Source organism: Mesoplodon densirostris, chromosome 19, assembly GCF_025265405.1.
Source record: "Mesoplodon densirostris isolate mMesDen1 chromosome 19, mMesDen1 primary haplotype, whole genome shotgun sequence".
Lineage (NCBI taxonomy): Eukaryota > Metazoa > Chordata > Mammalia > Artiodactyla > Ziphiidae > Mesoplodon > Mesoplodon densirostris.
The window spans coordinates 1,049,315-1,072,269 of record NC_082679.1 but is presented as its reverse complement, the minus strand read 5'-3'; the positions used below and the strand labels follow the sequence as shown (position 1 = coordinate 1,072,269).

The 22,955-nt window shown below is 45.7% G+C and overlaps 2 protein-coding genes across 2 annotated transcripts; one reads left to right on the top strand and one right to left on the bottom strand.

The window, feature by feature from the left end:
- Positions 1–1,166: 1,166 nt before the first annotated feature.
- Positions 1,167–7,966, top strand: LOC132480598 (zinc finger protein 211-like). Its single transcript, XM_060084955.1, is given in 5 exon segments — positions 1,167–1,196; positions 4,558–4,684; positions 6,333–6,897; positions 7,039–7,500; positions 7,576–7,966. Coding segments are annotated over 5 exon segments (1,575 nt in total).
- Positions 7,967–17,114: 9,148 nt separating this feature from the next.
- Positions 17,115–18,683, bottom strand: LOC132479832 (heterogeneous nuclear ribonucleoprotein F-like). Its single transcript, XM_060083467.1, has one exon. It carries the CDS (start codon positions 18,506–18,508, stop codon positions 17,261–17,263), a length of 1,248 nt encoding a protein of 415 aa, XP_059939450.1. The 5' UTR covers positions 18,509–18,683; the 3' UTR covers positions 17,115–17,260.
- Positions 18,684–22,955: the final 4,272 nt, after the last annotated feature.

The following is a 22,955-nucleotide window of genomic DNA, read 5'->3' as shown; positions in this document are numbered from 1 at the left end:
AACTATGCAGAAAAAAATATATATCATTAAGTAGTCAAAATGTATCGAAGAAAACACTACAATCAACCAGCATTTTAGTAATAAAATCAGAAATTTTGGTTTAAAATTAGCAAGCAAACAAGGCTCTCATTATTAGTGCTTATATTAAATATACTGGACATTCTAGCTGGTGCTATGACACAGACAATAAAGAATTAAAATAACTGGAAAACGATTTACAGACCTTTAATTTATATCAAAATGTACGATTATCTACATAGAAGAATTTCAAAAAATTACGTCATGAATATCTGGCATATTTACGACACTTCCTCAAGTTTGCCATGTTTAAGATTAGTATCCGGAAATAAATTACAATTCTACAAATGAGAATCTTAACGGCATGAAGGAAATTTTTAAAAATATTTGCCTTATAACCAAGAAAAATTTACAAATACTCCGGATAAAATGAACAAAATGTTTCGTTACAGAATTTGCATTGCTGCCCCTGGCATCCTGGGAAAGATTTGTCATCCTAATTCATGGCCTGGATGCCTAATGGCGATCAGCTGCAGAACGCATCCCTACCATCCTTACGTTTGGCCCCTTTTAAGAGGGTCGAGTCACTGCTCTGGCCGTGGACAGGGAGGAAGGAGTCATTTCCTGGCGCCCTTTGAGGTGGACCCTGGCCTTTTTTCCCTGGAAACTGGGAACTACAGGATCCAGAGTGCCCTGCGTTGAAGGCTGCGTCGCTGAGCCAGTGAAGACGCAGGAAAAGGGATTTTCGTTTGGGCACAACTCGTAGGGGACGGGACTTCCGGCCTCCTCCCCAAGGCGACCCCCTTTTTTTTTTTTTTTTTTTTTTTTTTTTGCGGTACGCGGGACCGGGGCACGAACCCGTGTTCCTTGCATCGGCAGGCGTACTCTCAACCACTGCGCCACCAGGGAAATCCCCAAGGCGGGCATTTTAACTGCTCTGGTTCTGTTCAGCTCCGAAGCGCTGTGTCAGGACCGGAGTGACTGGAACGGGAGTTCCGGGAGGAGGCGCTGTCCCCGAGGCACAGAGGCGGATCTGAAGTTCGGCGACGCCGCCCGGGGTGCCCGGCGCCAGGCCCGGGAGACGGACCGCCGTGCCTGCGTCCCCCAGACTCCTCCGCCGCTCTCGGCCCCGCTCCGCCCAGAGTCCGATGGCGGCGGCGCTGAGGACCCCGCCTCAGGTAAACGCTCGTCCTCCGGTCCCTCACCGTCCTCACTGCACCAGACACTCAAGCCCCGAGTGCGGGGCGCCTGCTCACGTGCCCGCAGCCCAGGCCACGGTGCCCAGGACAGCGGTCTGGGTGGGGCCCTGTTCATGACAGTGTGATGGCGCGCGGGAGAGGTCACAGGCGGAGGTACTGGCAGATGCGAAGGCTTGGAAATCGGCCTGAGGCGGGAGGCGGGAGGATTCGGGAAACCTAGGGTCAGCCTTCTGCTTACAGGGAACAGTGTTAGCGGAATTAGGCCTGGTGTAACCGACTCAGGATTGTACTTTTTTTTTTTTTTTTTTTCGGTACACGGGCCTCTCACTGTTGTGGCCTCTCCCGTGGCGGAGCACAGGCTCCGGACGCGCAGCGAGCCATGGCTCACGGGCCTAGCCGCTCCGCGGCATGTGGGATCTTCCCGGACCGGGGCACGAACCCGTGTCCTCTGCATCGGCAGGCGGACTCTGAACCACTGCGCCACCAGGGAAGCCCCAGGATTGTACTTTATTGCGAGAATTCTAAAGGCCATGGGGAGTTTCGAATAAAGGAAGATAGCATCTCCCGTCAGAGGTTAGAGCATTCCCAAGAGCCGTTTAAAGGAAGAACTTAGTAGAGAGGGTTGATGAGGACAGTGAGGTCCTAGGAGGTTGAATCTTTGTTCAGGGTCCCACAGCTGGTGAGAGGCAACACTGAGCATCGAGACCCAGAGGTTAGCCAGCCTGAGGTCACCTGGCTCCAAGGCCAGGCAGGAGTGCATACAGTGAGCCCCTCAGATCCCACCGTGAACGCATTCCTTTAGGGCTTGCCTCTTCACTCAGGTTCTCACGGTTAGAGAAGTGCCTATGGAACCTGCACAGGGAAGAAGAGGTGTCCCATTGCCTCACCGGCCCTGCTCTCACCCCTATGTTCCCTGGAATTGTGGTGTCCTGAGATGGTTGATGCCCTTTTTCCCCCTCCTTGAGTCTGGGGATGCAGAAAAACTCCAAGCCCAGTGTCCTAAGTCCCTGCTAGAATTAGGTGGAGGTGTTCCCATGTCTGGCAACCATTGTAAACAGGTGTGTATGGTTAACCCAAGACATGGTACCGGGATGTGCAAATGCCTAGAGGTAAAATTGAGCTCAGGAATATTCAGGAACCACAGGTATCCTCTCTTTTCAGGTAGGAATAAATAGTAGGTGGTTTGGAGTCAGAAGGGGAACAACTGCCTGAGACGTCAGGTGTGTGTTCTAGAGGTTTGGCTCACGGTAGGGAGGTGATGTGACCAAGGCCTTAACAGGCTTCATTTGGGTTTAGAGTGGAAAACAGACTGTGGGCTTGAGAGAGGAAAAAGGACCATCATTGTAGAGGCTACTATCGTAGTCCAGGTGAGGGTTAATATAGAAGGGGCGTGCCTTAGGAAATGTGGTTGTCTTCTGGCTGCATGTTTTTAAAGGGGACAGCTAGATTTCTAACATGGGTGGTGAGGGAGTGAAACGCAGGGGTCAGTGATGACCCCTGGCTTTGCAGCTGTAGGGTTGGGAGCTGCATCAGTTGAGATGAGCAAGTTGATAGTAGGTGTCATATTCACTGGGTTTAGCAGGAGCTTTTTTTTGACCGTGTTAAGAGTCTCAGATATTTAAGACACCACTACATAAAGGCATCAAATGAACATCTAACATACGGGTTTGGAATTCTTGGGAGGGATTCAGGTTAGAGACATCCAGAATGCAACTAGAGTGTGGACCAAGGTGAATGACCTGTGGCTCACATTAGGAGAGGCAAGCTTCGGGTTGTGGTGGCAAAGCTTTTCGGGGCAGAGGTGTGGAGCGTGGGGGCAGAGGGTTGGGTCTCGTGCTTGTGTACCTGGGTGACGGGGTCAGCCTTCAGAAATGGAGGTAAATGGCCATGAAGGTTCGGTGTATGAGACAAGATAGTCTGGCAGGTGGCCAGGGCTTCCAAGAGAAGCGTGGACGTGAGACGGATGTAGAAGCAAGGGGTAATTCATGCACATGACACTCGGGCCAGAGCTGGTGCTTATTCACCACTAGATGGGCTCACCAAGATTTGGGAGGACTTTGGTAGGGCCTGGGGTGTTTCATTCAACCTGGTATATAGGGCCATGAGCAAATAAGGTCATCTGTGAGAATCACTAGGCTCGAGGAGCGCGAGTAATGGGGCTGGCGTTTGGTTGACGGTAAAGGGAGCAGAGATATACTGTCCTTGCCGAGGGACAGCAAGGGCAGCACCGAGGTAGCGTGGGACTCTGGGTATCGGAGATCCACACGTGGTTCTATTCCTTCAGTTGGGGGCAAGGATCAGAGTCATGCAGGAAGGCCTTTATAGATGATTTCTGATGCTGCCATTGGGAATTGTGGGAGGTCTGTGGTCATATGGGGTCCTGTTTGACTTTACCAGTTGTGCTGTGGATGCTGTCTGCTGAGTTGTGGTGTAAGGCCTAAAGCCAATATGATGTGCTTCCTTCGTGCTTGGTGAAACCTGGGTGCCCTCAAATGGCCTGAGTGCAAGTTCCTCTCCCCCACCGTGTTCCTTCGGACAATATCTCCTAGCCTAACAACCATTTTTACAAAGCAAACCAGGAGCTTCTTTGTAGCAGGTATCAGTTCCCTACCAGCCCTCAGAATTGTTCAGATAAGACAATCACATCCTCCTTGGAACATCCCAACCCCTTCATCCTACAGAGGTCCCATCCCACAGCCTCTGTGTATGTTGTTTTTTCCCATGTACGCCCCTGTGGTGAGTGGTCTCCTATTCTCAGAGGTGTGAATTTATGTGATTAAGAAACTGATGTCAGTCTCATCGGTCCAGTCTCAGGTGTCATGTGTTAGGCCACCATCATAGCCCTGTGGTGGGGTTAGGAGGAACTGATTTAAATACAGGTAACGTGGGGAGGGGAGGGAGATGGCTGTGGTGTGGGAGAGTGAGGTGTTGGTGGCCATGGTCATGTGTGGCTGTGGGATACTGAGACTGAGGGATGTGCAGTTTAAGGAGTGATGTGTGCTTGAAGAGGAAACATGTCTGATGGTTCCAGGGCACTGCGTTGATAATTTCAGGACGATGGCCACACCAGGGGAGTTGCTTGTCAGGAGGGGGTGGATCCCTTTATGCCAGGCCTATAGCTGAGCTATATGTTCATCCACCTGCCTCTTGTTCCTGGTGGTTGTACCTAGTGATCAGTGGGCCCGTGGGGAGACAACCACACCATGGTGTCAGGGCCTGATTGATCCTCTGAGTTGGGAAGCTTGGGTGATGGATAGTCATAGGGTAGATGTGTGGGGAAATAGATTGTGACTTCTCAGAAGTGGACTGTTTGTGGTTTTATCTGTCACCATCATGGCAGGTCAGTGTGAACTTTGAAGATGTAGCTGTGACCTTTTTCTGGGAGGGATGGGGTCTCCTTGATGAGACTCAAAGATACCTGTACCGTGATGTGATGCTGGAGAACTTGGCACATATAACCTCCCTGCGTAAGAACCTCAAACCTTCCCCCATGCCCTGAACTAGTCCCTGCCCTTTTCTTTTCCCCAGAGACAAGTCTGTCCTTTTCATGTCAGGACCATGGTCACTGCTTTTTTCCCCCAGTTCCCTAAGTTGTTGCTGTAGTTGGTTGGGCCGAGGTGTTTGCACTGCCATCTATTCTCCTTGAAGAGGCCCCATATCTGCTTCTCTACAGCCTCCCCTGGAAGGATCCAGGGTCAGGACTCTTCCGTTCAGCCTAATGTATCCCAGCATACTTGCCCTCTTCCTTCTGGGTGATGTGATCCAGGGTCAGGACTCTTCTGTTCAGCCTAATGTATCCCAGCATACTTGCCCTCTTCCTTCTGGGTGATGTTGTCCATATGCACGTCACCCTTGCACCTCAGATTCTACTTCCTTCTTTTCACTGACATTTCCTCATGACTGCCTGTGCTGGGAATTGATTCTCTGATGTAGACCATGGACTTCTTGCAAGACCCCTTTCCAGAGTTCTCTTAATAGTATTTAGATGTTTTTCTCTGGTCTGTGATGTGATGAGCATGGGTCAGCTGCTCATAGGTGGTACCTTTCCCCTATTATTTTCATCATCCAGGTCCCATACACTTGTTCATTTTGGAAGTGGGGTGGAGAGCCCTTGTTTGTCCACAGGATGGATATGAATTCACACTCAGCCAAATGGGCTCAAAGGGCTGCTGTACAGTAGCACTGTGGGAGTTTATGATAGTCCTGTGTTCAAGTGATACCAGAAATTTGTTATGTTTGACTAGTGTTTTGATGCTACTTTCAGTGGCCACACCTTACTTTTGCTTTTTCTGCCCCATTCTTAACAGTGCTGACTTGTCAATTCTGCACCGTGATTCTTCCACTTTTATTCCAGCCTGTGGCTAATCCTCACATCTCTAAACTCCCTATATCACCCACTTTTCTCACTGCTTTATCTGTGCATTCTCTAACGTTGGCCCATATATTTTCTATAATCAAATAGGTACCCATTCTTAAAATGTTCCTGACCAACAGCTGTTCTGTTGCAGTCTTGTTTTCTTGGGCCTGGAAATACCCATCTACATTACAGTCATGTGTTAGCAGCAGACAAGGTCCTGCTGACAGTTGTTTGTAACTAATTTTTTTTTTTTTTTTTTTTTTTTGCGGTATGCGGGCCTCTCACTGTTGTGGCCTCTCCCGTTGCGGAGCACAGGCTCCGGACGCGCAGGCTCCGGACGCGCAGGCTCAGCGGCCATGGCTCACGGGCCCAGCCGCTCCGCGGCATATGGGATCCTCCCAGACCGGGGCACGAACCCGTATCCCCTGCATCGGCAGGTGGACTCTCAACCACTTGCGCCACCAGGGAGGCCCTGTAACTAATTTTTTAACAGTCGACTTTAACTAATTTTTCACCCTGCCTCTCCTCCCTATGACACATCACATGGTTGTGTCTTTTCTCTCATGTGGTCTTCCCCCATCCTGTGGCCTTTATAGCCCAGTATTGCTAACAGCCATGTCATCAACTTGAACCCAACTCTGTGTTCTTGTAAATAATCACACAAACTCATTCATGTGTTTGTCAGACACACACTGGTGTGTGGGCTCCCCCCTCCCACTGAAGTCAACATGTACTTCACCAACATTTCTTGCTTTTAGGTTGTTGCCATGAAGTGGAGAATGAGAAGGCTTCTTTTGAGCAGTGTATTTCTGTTCAAAGAGTGTCACAGATCAGGAGTCCCAAGGCAAATCCATCCTTCAAAAAGGCCCACCCTTGTGAAATATGTGTCCAGATATTGAGAGACTTTTTGTACTTGAATGAATATCAAGGAACACATTCAAAGCAGAAATTACATAGGTGTGAGACATGTGGGAAACAATTGTATGTAAGCACAAACCTTCATCAGCATCAGAAGCAGTGCATCAGGGAGAAACCCTGCAGAAGAGATGTGGACAGAGCCTCATTTGTGAAGAACTGTAAGTGCCATGTGTCAGGGAAGCCATTAGTCTTCAGGGTGGTTGGGAAAGACTTCTTGGCCAGTTCTCAATTTCTCCAGCAATGGGCCACTCACACCTGGGAGAGGTCAAACAGCAGAACTGAGTGTGGGGTGGCCTTTCAGAGGGGAAAAACTTATCAAAACTGGGAAGAATGCACAAAAGCTTTCAGCCCCAAACACACACTTGTTCGGCACCAGAGACTCCTCACTAGAGAAAGATGTTTTATGTGTAACTGGTGTGAGAGAAGCTGTAATGTCAGTCAACATCAGAAAGTTTACAATGGAGAAAGAACTTTTGAACCTGGGGCATATGGGATATTATTTAACAGAAAGTCCAACCTCATTGAACACCAGAGAAGTAACACTAGAGATAGGCCTTATGAATGTACAGAATGTGGGAAATCATTTACTCAGTACTCCAACCTCTTTACACACAAGAGAGTTCACATGAAACAAAAGCCATATGAATGTGATGAATATGCAAAATCGTTTAGCCAAAGCTCTACCCTCCTTCAACATCGGAGAATTCACACTAGGGAAAGGCCTTATGAGTGCAATGAATGTGGTAGAACTTTTACGCAAAACTCTGTGCTCCTTCAGCATCAGAGACTTCACACTGGATCAAGGCCTTATGAATGCACTGAATGTGGAAAATCCTTTGCTGTAAACTCCAGACTCATTAAACATAGGAGAGTTAATACTGGAGAAATACCTTATAAATGCAGTGAATGTGGAAAAGCATTTTGCCAAAGCTCTTCACTCCTTCGACATCAGAGAGTTCACACTGGAGAAAGGCCTTATGAGCATGGGGAGTGTGGAAAATCATTTAGGCAAAAGCCCAACCTTATTCAACATTGGAGAGTCCATACTAGAGAAAGAGCTTATAAGTGTGGGAAATTACTTAGCAACAAGTCCCATCTCATTGAACACCAGAGAGTTCACACTGGAGAAAGGCCATATGAGTGTGGGGAATGTAGGAGATTCTTTAGCAAGAAATCCCACCTCATTATACATCAGAGAGTTCACACCAGGGAAAGGCCATATAAATGCAATGAAGGCAGGAAATCATTTAGCCAAAACTCTGCACTCCTTCAACATCAGAGAATTCACACTGGAGAAAGGCCTTAGGAGTGCACTGAATGTGGGAAATCCTTTGCTGATAATTCAGCCTTCATTAAACATAGGAGAATTCACACTGGAGAAAGGCCTTATGAGTGCAGTGAGTGTGAGAAAGCATTTGCCCAAAATTCTTCAGTCCTTTGACATCAGAGAGTTCACTGGAGGAAACTGTTATAAGTGAAGAAAATTTGGAAAGTTGGTTAGCCCAAGCTCTGTTTTTCAACATCAGAGAACTCACGCCGGATCAAAGCCATATGAGTGCTGTGAATGTGGGAAATCCTTTGCTAAAAACTCCAGGTTCATTAAACACAGGAGTGTTCACACTGCAGAAAGTCCTTATGTTGTAGGAAATGTTGGAAATCCTTTACCTAAAACTCCAGTCTCATAGAACACCATAATGTTCACATTGGTTAATGGGCTTATGGATGTGATAAGTGTGGGAAACCTTTAGCCAAAACTGTAGCCTCATTTCACACTGGAGAGTTCACAGCCTTCAGTCTTATTTCATTGGATACCACAAAGTTCACTTCAGAAAAAGAGTAGTTGCGCAGGGATGGATTGTTCAGTATAACACTGGGGAGATCCCGTATGAGGGTGCTATCTGCCAATACACCCAATAAACCACTTAAATTCCAGGTTTATGGGGGCTTCAGTGCATTTCTTAACCTGCCCAGGGCCCTTAACAGATTTACATCGTTGCCAGTTCCATAGCAAAAGCCATTTCACCACTACTATGTGGCAGGTGCTCATGATGTGCATCATTGAACCACCCCAGCGAGTCCAGGGAAGGAGACCTTGATGTTGTCCTGTTGGTGGGAGCCTTTATAATCCTGAGCACTCATTCCTTTCTAATTCATTTGATGGGTTACATCACTGATCTGACCAATTCTTGGCCTAGAGGACTCTGCTGGTGACTTGCAACCGGGACTACTTTTTTCAGGGATGTTGTTGGTCTCACGTGACTGCTCTGTTGGGATTTTCCTGTGCTTCATGTCTCCAGCCCAGGAATAGCCTGCTTCCCACTGTACTGGCCTGTGTGAAAATGGAGGCCGTACTCTTTAAGCTCCTTTAATCTTGGGCTGCTGTACGCTGTGGTGATTTGAAAACAACTGAGTTGTGACAACAGGGCTGAAGAGCTTTCTCGTGGGATCCCAAATCCTGTGCGCCCCAGAGGGAACAATATGGTGTAGCGTATACTTCTCTCTAGTTTTGTCCTAGTTGGCATTGCTGCCCAAGGCCTCCAAGAAAAGACTGCAGGGATGTGATCCTTATTTGTAACCTGGATGCGTTGGTATTTTGTTGGTTCAGAGGTCAATCTGTAGAGGGGCCGTTGTGATAACCTTTGGTGCTTCCTAAAGCAAGAAGAAATTGTCTTGTTCACGGGGAGTATTGCATTGTGTCCAGGTGGTACGGGAAATCTGTTTCCCAGATCTTGCATCGGAGCCATGTACCCTCATGTCCAGAATTCCAGATAGTGGCAGCATAGGTTATATGATTGTACGGGCAGGGGAATCATTTGTTACAGGAACACTGGTTTTGTAGGGAGGGGAAGAGACTGCCACAAGCTTGTTGGAATGTGGGTGTTTTGAAGGGACCTCCACAATGTTCCAGTCCCTATAGCTATGAAGGGTGAGCAGGTGCAGAAATTCTCATGGCCTCCAGAACTGTGTATTTTGTGTAGGGAGGCTGTTGTGAGAGGAAAAAATTATAAATATTCTGTGGATTCCTGTAGCATGTGTGCGTGTTCACCTCAAATCTCTTGCTGTGTAGGAAAATGAGGATAGTGAAGATGTTGTGCCCTTTGTAACCCAGCCTGCATTCCCATTGAATTTGGTGGAAATTGCCTTGTTGCTTCTGATATCTGCCACCACTAAGGCAAGGTATCCCTCCCAGACATGAGGAAAGAGTTGGTGGAGTCAGTAGAGGTTTGCCAAACTAATTTTTCAGAATTGTAGGAAATCTAGCTTTCTGTTTTGAATCATATTTTCAGAGCTTTAGTACGGTATGTGACATACAACAAACTGATTATATTTAAACTTAACATTTTGACAAGTTTTGACATTCATGTAAATCCATAAAACCACCACCACGGTCATAATAATGAGCCTCTCCATCATCCTCTGGTTTACTTCATGCCCTTTAATAATGTCTCCTTCTGTACTATCTCTGCTCTCCAGGCAAGCAGTGGTTTACTTTCCATTATAATAGATTAGCTTCCATTTTAGAATTGTATATGATTCTACTCATAAAATGTTTACACTTTTTTTCCTTTGAGTAGCCTCATGTGGCTTACTCATTTTGATAGCCATCAATGGTGCTTAAATGAGTAGTTTTTTTTATATTGCTTAGAAGTATGACAGTTTGTGGGTGTACCACTATTTGTTTATTCTTTTGTCTTTTTATGCATATTTGAGTTCTTTCCAGTTTCTGATTGTTGCAAATAAACCTGCTAAGATATTTGAATCTAGTTCTTCACATACATATGTTTCATTTATCTTGTGTTAATTTGGCGGGGTGGGGTGGGAGGTGGGGGCAGGTGCAATGCCTGAGTTACAGGGTAAGTGGGTAGATAACTTTTTAAGAAATTGCAAATTGTGATCTTTTGTCTTCCTGCCAGCAGTGTATGAGACATACAGTTTTTCCATATCCTTGCCAGTAGTGGGTATGGTTAGTCTTTTAAAATGTTGACCTTTTTAATAAGTCTGTAACTGTATCCCACTATGGTTTAGTTGCCTTTCCCTGATGTTGCATGATGTTGAGCATTTTTTCATTTGTTTACAGGCATACCTCAGAAATATGATGAGTTGGGTTTTAGACCACTGCAATAAAGCCAGTATCACAATAAAGCAAGTCACGTGAAGTTTTTGGTTTTCTAGTGCATGTAAAAGTAATGTTTACGCTATACTGTAGTCTGTTAGGTGTGCAATAGCATTATGTCTAAAAAAATGCATACCTTAATTTAAAAATACTTTAGTGCTAAAAATGTTGACTATCATCTGAGCCTTCAGCTAGTTGTAAGGTTTTTGCAGTAGTAACATCAGAGATCACAGATCACCATAAGAAATATAATAACGATGATAATGTTTGCAGTATTGCAAGAATTAACAAGATGTGACACAGACATGAAGCAAACAAATGCTGTTGGAACCATGGCACCAGTAGACTTGCTCAATATAGAGTTGCCAGAAACCTTCAATTAAAAACAAACAAACAAACATCTGCAAAGTGCAGTAAATTGGAGTGCAATAAAACAAAGTATGCCTGTATTTGCCAGTTGTATGTTGTTTTTGGTAAAATATCTGTGCATATCTATTGCTTGTTTTTTAAAATGAATTTTGGGGGAATTTCCTGGGTCCAGTGGTTCAGACTCTGCATTTTCACTGCTGAGGGCCCAGGTTAGTTCTCTGGTCAGGGAACTAAGATCCCGCAATCCGCAGCCAAAAATAAATATATAAATAAAAAGAATTAAAAACAAAAAAAGAATTTTGGCAGTTTCTCTCTCTCTCTCTCTTTTTTTTTTAAGGAGACAGGCTTATTATTTATTTTTATTTAGTTGCACCCAGTCTTAGTTGCAGCAGGTGGGCTCCTTAGTTGTGGTATGTGAACTCTTAGTTGTAGCATGCATGTGGGATCTAGTTCCCTGATCAGGGATCGAACCTGGGCTCCCCACATTGCGAGTGCATAGTCTTATTTACTGCGCCACCAGGGAAGTCCCAGCAGTTTCTTTTTTTCTAACAATTAAGAAGATAGTGAAACAACAAAAACTTATGTTGGAACTTTATTCATTCTTCAGTAATGTGACTTCTTTGCTATAAAAATTATTGTTTTTGAATACAGGAGTATTTCATAATTATTTTGTGTACTGTACACAATGTAGCGGCCACATACAGCATCTACTTTTAAAGTTTAATCATTAACCTTCTTGATCACTTCTTAGGTCTAGATATTCAGCACTGTCAAGCCATGATTTGTAGCTCTGAATAAATAGGCTTTGAGTGTTCTCATGTGGTTGGCCTTTATTTCCACAGGTCTTAGGACACATTCCACAAAATACCTGTAGTCAAAATTCTGTGTTATAAATTGATTTGAAATCGTTTTTGACTGTGATTACACAAGTATTTATTTCATACAGCGTTTAGTTTGTTGTATTTCATTTTCTATTTTAGGTTATTGACATTTTAGCAACTAATGGATCCACTTAAGAAGATACCCTTGACTAACATCTTTCAAGGAGGCATTGTTATTCTAAATTGCATTTGGAAGCCTCACCACACATGTATAGAAAGTGGGCCACTGGTTAATCAGAATTTCCTCCCCTCCCCTCCCCTCCCCGTAACACTTAGGGGAACTTGCTTTAGATAATTTATGAATAAGTTAAAACTTCCTCACTGGTGAATCTGCCTAAACCTTGCCCCTTTTCTTCTTATATCCCACCACCTTTCCTTTCTTTTTTTTCCTCTATTCTCCTAAGCTGGCTGAAGTAGCTCAGTGTCCTCTTTTGTTGGCCAGGCAGCACGGCATGCAGGATCTTAGTTCCCTCACCAGGGATCGAACCCGAGCCCCCTGCAGTGGAAGTGCGGAGTCCTAACCACTGGACTGCCAGGGAATTCCTGCTCAATGTCCTTTGAATTTGCAGTTTCCACATGGAGGAAGCCCTCCTCCATGGACATTCAACTTGGTTGTGTTCTAATCTCTGGCATTGTCAAAGACTTCCTAAATCCCAGGTTGGAAAAGAAAGTTTATTAGAACATTCATTTCTCTTCTGTACACACACAGTCCAGGGATCAGTCACTTCTTTTGACTGAGATGATAAAAACAGGAATATCGGTTGAAAAATCTCTTAGACGTTTCCTGAAAAGGATTTGAAGATTAATGAAACTTTATAGGGTTTAAGAGTTAAAAACAATACAACCAGGCTTCCCTGGTGGTGCAGTGGTTGAGAGTCCGCCTGCCGATGCAGCGGACACGGGTTCGTGCCCCGGTCCGGGAAGATCCCACATGCCGCGGAGTGGCTGGGCCTGTGAGTCATGGCCGCTGAGCCTGCGCGTCTGGAGCCTGTGCTCCGCAACGGGAGAGGCCACAACAGTGAGAGGCCCGTGTACCGCAAAAAACAAAACAAAACAACAACGACAACAAAAATACAACCAAAAAAAAAGTTTTTGAAAAAGACACTGGAAAATGTAAGAAATTATACTAACCTAGTAAAGGAAAGAAATATTAGACTTCTAATGATTTCAATGTAGTCAGCTCTTTACATTGCTAAACACAATCTTGCTCAAAGCTGTTTTCTCAAGGAAAATTTGAAAAAGTATAATTTTTAATAATGGCCTTGACTTCTAGGTTACCAGGTAAGAAGAAACAGGAAACTGTCAGAGCTTTTGCGTACTTCCAAGTGTCTCTAAACATTTGGTTTATGTATATAGATATTTATAAATTATATTTTTGAAAGTTTCTATAGTATCCCTACCAGGATGACTTTTTTTTTTTTTGCGCGGTACACGGGCCTCTCACTGTTGTGGCCTCTCCCGTTGCGGAGCACAGGCTCCGGATGTGCAGGCTCAGCGGCCATGGCTCATGGGCCCAGCCGCTCCGCGGCATGTGGGATCTTCCCGGATCGGGGCACGAACCTGCGTCCCCTGCATCAGCAAGCGGACTCTCAACCACTGCGCCACCAGGGAAGCCCCAGGATGACTTTTTGAACAAACAACAGTGATTTCATACTTTCAATTTTAAAACGGAACATACATCTTCTGCTACCATGGAAAAAAATTGTCACAGTATTGTAGTTTATAGAAGACTAAAATTTAATTTCTAAAGATTTGAAATTTACAAATATACTTCATTGAGTTTATGGGTCAGCTAAGTTAATATCTCCACAAATAATTGTATCTGCCCAGTTCAGCATCTTGACACAAAGTGTCCTTCATTCTCTCTCCACCCTCTACCTCAGTTTCCTGAATGCTCACACCCCTTCTCACTACTTGTCCTTCACATGTACTTTTCCCTGTCTTTGGAATATTCTTCTCAGTGCTCTACAGTTAGTAAGTCACCAAAGAATAAAAATATATATATCTTCAGAGGATTTTCCCAGAGCTTTTAGACTCGGTCAGGTGCACTGGGGTGGTGGTATGACATCAGGCAGGGCCTGACTTTTCCGTGTCTCCTTATCCCGAGCTGTACGCTAGGGGAGCAAGGATAATGCTCATCCTCTGGAGCTGTTACGACACGCAATGGGCCAGAGCGCATCAGATGTTTTGCACCCAGTTTGTGCTCACATGAATAGCATCTGCTGTTGGTTTTGTTAGGCAGTTTTGGCGCAGACTCTTTACAAGGTATTAACTTTGGATGAGTGCCTTCAGTAACCCAGACCTCCAGTTTTCTCATCATTAAAAAAGAAAAACATGAATTTGACAATAGAGGAATGCTTACCCTGCAGAATGGTGAAGATTGAAAGAGCTAATGTTTAACATGCTTAACACTAGTGTCTTACGAGTCTGTCTCTTCCGTATAGAATTGATGGTTTTCATGCAGGGAGCACCAGGGAAGTGCTCACTTGTGCCCAGGAGGCCCTTGTTAGGTCTAGGAAAGATAAGAGCCCCAGAGAGCAATTCCCAGGATGCTTTTTCATTCTGGTTTGTCACACAGGTGGCGAGGACTCCTGGTTTCTCATTACTGCTTTTATATGCCAGAGATCTGCCTTTTCAGGACATGGACCTTCTCAAAGAAGGAGCCTGGAAACAGGACCATGTTGGCTGTTGGAAATTATCAAGTTGTTTCCCAGTTGAGCTAGTGTTTCCCAAATCTTCCTGAAACACTTTCTTACTGGATTCAAGTGTCTGCCTTGCTTGTGACAGTTCCCACCTTACATTCCTTTAGGGTCTGAATCTGCAATTCCTTTCAGTATAGCAAAGTGTGGAGGCTACAAAAGGACTTCAAAGTATTGTTCTCTCTCGGGCCTCCCTGGTGGCGCAGTGGTTGAGAGTCCGCCTGCCAATGCAGGGGATACGGGTTCGTGCCCCGGTCCGGGAGGATCCCATATGCCGCGGAGTGGCTGGGCCCGTGAGCCATGGCCGCTGAGCCTGCGCATCCGGAGCCTGTGCTCCGCAACGGGAGAGGCCACAACAGTGAGAGGCCCGCGTACCGCAAAAAACAACAACAACAACAAAAAAAGTATTGTTCTCTCTCAATGCTCCTCTTTCTATCACAGATTTTAAAAGTTTTCTTAGTTTTCAACTAGGAGCCTCTGTATAGCTTTGAGCTTCCCCTCCCTGCAAAAAAAACCCCAAACCCTAAATTATTTCTTACACCAATCTAGGAAACAAGAGTCCACTTCAAGAGGCAAAGAGCTTATTTGAGATCAAAGAATTGCAGTTTGGGGCACACAGGTTTAGGTAGAAACCCAATTATTGTCTCAATTACAGGAGAGGGGTTTTTATGGCAAAAAGAGGAAGATGAGGTAAGTTGTGCAAGATGTAATTGAGGGACTTCCCTGGTGGTCCAGTGATTAAGACTCTGCGCTCCCAATGCAGGGGACATGGGTTTGATCCCTGGTCGGGGAACTAGATCCCGCATGCTGCAACTAAAAAAGAAAAGAAAGATCCTGCATGCGGCATTGAAGATCCCGCGTGCCATAACTAAGACCTGGCGCAGCCAAATATGTTTATTTATTTTTTATTTATTTACTTATTTAAAAAATGGATGAGGTAATTGATCGGATGCTGTGTTCATTGGTAAAAAGATGAGCTAAAGCTAGGTTTGTACTTCATTGATTACGGGTGAAGTGTTGACCTGAAACGAATAGACTGCCAGATATTTCTCCAGCAAAGATGGGTTTATTTGGGATCAGCTGAGAATTGCAGAGAATCTGCAACCATGGTGAGCCACTTGCAAGTCCCTACCCAGCAAGGGAAGGAGAATGCATTTACAGTAAAGAAAAGGAAGTTGGGAGGGCTGTATAGTAAACAGAGTCTGAGGCTTTTCATTGGCTGAGTCCTTGACAGGAAAGAAGAGCAGTCTTTCTTCTTCCTCTTGGGTTCTGCTATCAGTGCAGGTCATGAGAGCTCCCCCTTCTGGTCTCCCAACTCTATTTAATTGAAGTTTCTGTTTTTATTTTATTTTTTAAAATTTTTGGCTGCGTTGGGTCTTCGTTGCTGTGTGCAGGCTTTCTCTAGTTGCGGTGAGTGGGGGCTACTCTTCGTTGCGGTGCGCAGGTTTCACATTGCGGTGGAACAGGCTTGTTGCAGAGCACAGGCTCTAGGCTCTTGTTGCAGAGCACAGGCTCTAGGCTCAAGGGCTTCAGTAGTTGCAGCATGTGGGCTCAGTAGTTGTGGCTCTTGGGCTTTAGAGCATGGGCTCAGTAGTTGTGGTGCACGGGCTTAGTTTCTCTGCGGCATGTGGGATCTTCCCAGACCAGACCTCGAACCCGTGTCCCCTGCACTGGCAGGCGGATTCTTAACCACTGCACTACCAGGGAAGTCCAAATATTCTGTTTATTAATTTTTCACATTCTCCTCCCTTCCTCCCCACCCCCATTGCTGCGCCAGGAGGGTTGTGGGATCCTAGTTCCCAGACCAGAGACCGAACCAGGCCCTTGGCTGTGAAAGCGCCGAGTCCTAACCACTGGACTGCCCGGAAATTCCCTCCGTCCCTGTTGATCAGGATCTTTCTCTGAATGAATCACTGATCATGAGTCAGGTTTTCCAGTTTCAGTGGCTTTTAGTTCCTCTATGTCAGGAAAGACATTTCCTGGGTGTATTGTCTGAAGTCCGAGGAAAAGTGCACAGATTAGAAACCTATTAAGGTCACATTCAAGTCTTAGGCACTTTTATTTATTTATTTTTAATTTTTATTTTATTTTTTTTAAGTCTTTTTATTTTAAGAAAAAAATTTAGTCAACAAAAAAATTTAACAAGTTTCACTTAGCAAAATACACCCAAAAGGAAATCACAGTACAAAGTAAGTTTTAAGTCAAGGCCTCACCAATTCCTACAGTATTAGTAATGTGTCTTAATTTTCAAAACTAACTTTTAAAAAGCTTAAACTTAACCTAAAAGATTTTAAATGAAAATAAACTAGAATGAACAAACGTGAGAAATGTTCCTCTTTGAATTAGGGATCTAGCACCTTGAGTTTTCCAAAAAAGCACACCTCCCCAATGTGTTCACGATGATGTGGTGTGAAAGATCCACATTTAATGTACTTAAAACTACTTTAACTCAGATAACATCACTCCAGAAAGTACACGACCAAAATGTTGAGAAAAGCTGAAAATGGTTTTAGTTTACTCAATATAACATGCTAGAAGAAAGTTTGCATGAGAAAACACTGAAGAGGTAATTTTTTAATCCAGATTTTACAAACTCATGGTGCAAAATGGGTCCCACAGCTTCCTCTAGAGTAATAACTGCTTTTCACTGCTTGTTGGCTGCCTGTGAAAATTTGATTGAAAATAACTCAAAAGCTACTACAAAACTAGTCATATCCACTCATGCTGTTCTGGCCACCATAGCCAGCCGCCCCATAACAGCCACTCACGGACTGGCTCTCAAGGCCACTGTAAGTGGACTGGGTTGACACCCCTATGCCTTGAATCATCTGGCTGCTATATGCCCAGTTGCTGGACCCTGTCGTGGAATTCAAGAAAAGTTCTATGTATCTGTGTTGCATGTTGGCCCTGTCTTTGGACATGGCCGCCACAGCTTCTTCGTGAGTGGCAAATTCGACATCAGCTTTGCCGGTCACTCTTCCATCAGGGCCAATCTCAATATGGACTCTCACTGGGTTGAGTGGAGAGAAGAAGTTGTAAATGTCATTCTCCGTGGCTTTGTAGGGCAGCCCCCTCATGTGGACGCAGTGTCCAGTGGTGCTCTGGACAGTGAATTCGCCATCTCCATACCTTTGGTCATACATCCCAGAGAAACAGTAACTGAGGTCTCTTCCAAACATGTCGGTGGTGAAGCCGTAGCCATCGCTGAGGCCACTGTACTCCTCATAGCCCCCATAGCCTGCACTGTAGGCACCAGACCTCATCCTCTCCAGGCCTGCTTGCTTGACAATGCCGATATACCTCCTGGCTGTGCCAGGCCGGTCATAGGGCCCCGGCTGCTGCACTGACATGAACTTCAGAGGGGGATCCGAGTATGACCTAACTTCTTCCTGACTGCTCTTGAACACCTCAATATACCTGTGCCCTATTCTCTCCTTGTGCTTCCCTAGAGCCTTCTCAGCTAACTCCTGTGAGGCAAACTGCACAAAGGCTTCCCCTGTAATCTTGCCCTCGGGGTCCACAGGCAATGTGATCCCGTTTGGCACGATTTCCAACCCTGAGAAGAACTGAATGATTTCTTCCTTGGTGCATCCAAACGGGAGTCCTCGAAGTCGCACGAAACCACCATTGGCGGTGTCAGCACTGTTTGGACCGCTATGCTTCAACACCCAATCCATCTCGGTTCTGTGGGACTTGAACACCTCAATGTACCGATGTCCCATGCTTTCCCTGTCTTTTTTAAGGGCCATCTTTACATCATCTTCTGATTCAAGTTCAACAAAAGCCTCACCACTCTGCCTGCCTTCTCTAGTGTAGATAAAATGAACGCCTGCGACGCCATCATGAACTGTGCAGTCGGAGAGGAAATTCTGCACATCCTCAACAGAGCAGGACCAGGGCAGGCCACGGAGCTTGACTACAAAGCCTTCACCTCCCTCCGGGCCCAACATCATGGACACTTGACAGAGCAGACGTCATACAAACTTGGATGCGGCTTTTTGTGGCTTAAAGAACAGCGGGGGATGCCCACAGTCGAAGACAGTCCAGGCAGGTAACGAACTGTCCTCGGGCTCCAAGTCTCCACGCCCCCGCTTTTCTTCACATCTGGCACCTCGGTCGTCCCTTTGAGCACCTAGAGGAGGGTGGAAGGCGGGGGACTTGGCAGTTGTAGCTGAGGCAGTTAAGGCTTGTTTACCATCACTATGGAAACCCCCGGCAGCGCGCCCCGGGAGAGGGCCCCCCCGGCCCCCCCGGAGAGGCTGGGTCAGGCGCGCGGCGGGCCCGAGGCCACAACTCCCGTCCGTCGTGCGCACGCCGCGCTTCCGGAAGACCTTCGGCTCTCGGAGTGCCCTGCCCTCCCTCGGCCCTGCGCCCTAGCACCCGGGAGCAGCAGCCCCAGGAACCCGTGCCCCCGGCCCGCTCCCGGCTGCCAGCGTAACCGCGGACCCCTTAGGCACTTTTTAACTGAAGTCCATGTTATCAAGATCATAAACATTGGAAATCTTATGAAGCATTATCCTACCACCGAAGGGTTGGTGGCAAACTTCTAACAGGCCTGGTGCACATATCTTGGGAAAGCGGTCTCATCGGATGTTCTCTGCTTCAATTCTGGGAAATCGTTCCTCTCAGGTCACCACTGATGTGCAGATCCAGTCAGGGTTCAGCACTTTCTTGAGGTGTCATGTGAATCCGAGAGTCTGTTCCTTGGAGTTTGGTGGCACAAGGGCTGGGTAGCAGTACTTGATAGGGGCCTTCCCAGCCAGGTTGAAGAGCATTCTTCTGGAGGTGTCTTTTCCAACAAATGAAATTTCCAGGTTGCAAAATGTGATGCTTAAGATATTTGTCTCCTGAGGGCACACTGTGAAAAGATTGCTCTGCCAAAACATGGTTATTTTTAATAGAAGCAATCAGGACTTTGCCAAATTGGAGTATCTCTTATCAGTTGTGGGTCAAAAGAAGCAGGAGCCAAGTGAATTGTGCCTCCTGTGACTATCTCAGAGGGTGAGAGTTTACGAGACCCAAAGTGAGGGATCTGAGATTTAGAAGGACCAATGGCAATGCTTTTGGCCACGGTGTTTTCAGGGCCTCTACAAATCTTGCCAACTGAGTTTTAATAAAGCTGTTAGTGCATTTGACTAACTCAGAGAATTGAGGGCAGTAAGCACAGTGAAAGTATTGTACAACTGACCAAACAGCACAGACATGTTGAAGCACCTGACCAGTAAACTTGTTCCTCAATCACTATGAAGTTCTAGAGGAGTTCCCCAGGTAGGGATAATCTTTTCCAAAAAGACATTAGCCACAGAAGGGGCAGTAGCCTGTCTGCAAGGGGAGGATTCAATCCAGTGTAAACACATACAGATCATAACTAAAACATACTAATGTCTGTTGGAGGGAGGAAGTGGTATGAAATCCTTTTTTTTTTTTTTTTTTTTTTTTTTCCCAGTTGACAGTGTGAAGGAGTTGTTACATTTTGTGGATCAGCATTATCACCTTCCTGAGGAACCTTTGCTAAAATGGATTATGAGAGTACATAATTTGGGGGCTATGTGTTTGGTTTCAAGTGCTGCAGAGTGGAAGAGCGTGTTTGGGTTACAGCAGGACCCACAGGTCACTATGAAATAATCACAGATGTCTATATGTGATCCAGACACACAGGAGGTTGTTGCTGAGGGAACAGCCAGCCTGGTGGACGGATAAAAGCCACTGTAAAGTCTGTTTAGCCTGAGAAGGGGGAAGGTCCATCTCCCCCAGTGAATGCCAGATGGAGCATCCCAGGCGAGGCCCATGCTATGCTTTGTATGCAAGCCGTGTGGGACTGGCTTTATGATGATGGGGATACTCACCGGCTGAATATGCCCATTACCCAGGTCATGGTAAATGCCGTAATTCAAGGAGCTCCTTTCACATGGGCACCCCATATGACCTTGTTGCAAAAACCGAAAACAGTTCGGGGAAACCTTATGGAAATGCTTGCTGTCTCAGTTTCCCTTCATGGGTATTACAAATGCTGATAAAAACATTATATTAATTAATAAGAGATTGAGAAGAGTCCCTTGACTCTCCCCTAGGACTCTTCCCAGTCTCTTATTAATTAACAATGTTTTTATCAGCGTCAAGGGACTCTCCCCAAGAAGGTGAAAATTTTTTTAAAGTTTTTAAGAAATGAGGTGGGGCTTCCCTGGTGGCGCAGTGGTTGAGAGTTCGCCTGCCGATGCAGGGGACACGGGTTCGTGCTCCGGTCTGGGAAGATCCCACATGCCGCGGAGTGGCTGGGCCCGTGAGCCATGGCCGTTGAGCCTGCGCGTCCGGAGCCTGTGCTCCGCAACGGGAGAGGCCACAACAGTGAGAGGCCCACATACCTCAAAAAAAAAAAAAAAAAAAGAAATGAGGTGAATAAAGGAAATACTAATATGAGCGAAACGAAGAGGAACTGTAAAGGAACGAGTAATATGACTTGTCCTAGCAGTTTGGAAATCTATAGATGGCTATTAAGAAATGGGATGAATCTAGGGAATTCCCTGGTGGTCCAGTGGTTAGGACTCCGTGCTCTCACTGCCAAGGGCCCAGGTTCAAACCCTGGTCAGGGAACTAAGATCCCACAAGCCAAGCGGCACGGCCAAAAAGAAATGGGTTGAATCTAGCAGATATTGATGGGGTTGAGAAAAAAGTTTTAATCCAGCACTACTGAGTGGGCCAAATGGACCCCCTGCTGGAACTCAACATTAAATGGCCCCAAACGAGTCTGCTCTATTTACCCCAGTTTGGAGACATTAAAAAACCTGAAAGCCAAGAGTACTATAAGTAACCTGACCAGCAGTCACTTGGGGGCAGTGGTTAGGCAGATTAGTCAAGGTAAAGGGCAGGGTCCCTTGGCTTCACCCTTTACTGTGGACCCAAAGCCTTTTGCACAAGAGTGGGTAAAATGGTCAGAGTGGAAAAGATAAAACCGGAGGGAAGGGGGAAGGGCACAATTTTAAACGAATAACATAACCATTGAGGACATGACAAACACTTGTTAGATCCGACTAGGTCCAAGATGGTGGAAGCCTCCACTTCCAGTAGACCTTGAACCTCATTATACACTCGTTGTAATACATTGACATGCTAAATGACATACCCATAGGCACCGTGACAATTCTGAGGCCGACCATAAAAGTCCAAAAGGTGGGTGGTGGCCCAATTCCTGGGAATCCTCGCCTTCCTCAAAATAGTTCGAGTAATCCTCCCACTCATTAGCCTATGAAATTACCAAGCCCATGAAAACTAACCACCCGTATTTTGGGGCCACTCTCAAGACTTTTGAGACAGACCATATTCTGTCTATGGAATATGTATCTCTCTAAATAAATCCACTTCTTACATATCACTTTGTCTTTCACTAAATTCTTTATGTGAAGAGACATAAAGAACCTGAGCTTCATTAAGTCCTGAAACAAAGTGTGCGATTTCAATTAAAAGACAGTGGGTTGAAGTCCTACCTGGGTTGTGCAGTTTCAAAGAGAAGTTTCCAGGATATAAAGTTTTGTCGACTTTACCTCAGTGTTTAATGGAAATGGATATTATGTCTGGCTGGGAAATACTTCCCTTACCTAGAATTGTAAAAACAAAATCTGGATGAAGTCCTCATAGAGACTACGGTTTGTGAAAGGAAAATCAAAACGGAGTTTCTGTTGCTAAGAGACCTCTCTAAAATGGAGCCAGGAGGCCATTAAGGACTTATGACTTATGCATGTCTCAGCCTGAATGGAATCTGACCTTTTGACCACTCATTGCCCTAATGAAGGCATCCAGAACGTTTGCCAGAAACTCAAGTTACTTATCGGACCCTTACCCCAAAACAACTCATGATTCTTTTCAGGACAGGTATCTCCAGACTCGGGTCAGAGTCCGACACAATTCTCACCAGGCAACTTTTAACAACCTCATGGCTTTTTGTCTTTATAAGCCCCTGACTCCTTCTATTCCCCACTCTTTTTCTCTTGTTGCTGAATGCAAGTTCCTGTGCCCAACGCACAGTGAGGCCAAGCAAACCAAAACATTGGAGTTTGGAGCAGAGAAAGGTTTATTGCAGGGCCAAGCAAAGAGAATAGGTGGCTTGTGCTCAAAACCCCCCAAATCCCTGATGTTTTTGGAGGAGAACTTTTTTCTTTTAAACTTTTTATTTTATATTGGAGTATAGCCGATTAACAATGTTGTGATAAATTCAGGTGCACAGCAAAGGGACTGAGCCATGAATATACATGCATCCATTCTCCCCCAAACTCCCCTCCCATGCAGCCTGCCACATAACATTGAGCAGAGTTCCCTGTGATATACAGTAGGTCCTTGTTGGTTATCCATTTTAAATATAGCAGTGTGTACATGTCAATCCCAAACTCCCGGGGGAGAAGTTTTTAT

What these genes read in the sequence shown, in the direction of transcription:
- LOC132479832 (XM_060083467.1), bottom strand. Translation starts at nt 18,508, where the DNA reads ATGATGTTGGGCCCGGAGGGAGGTGAAGGCTTTGTAGTCAAGCTCCGT.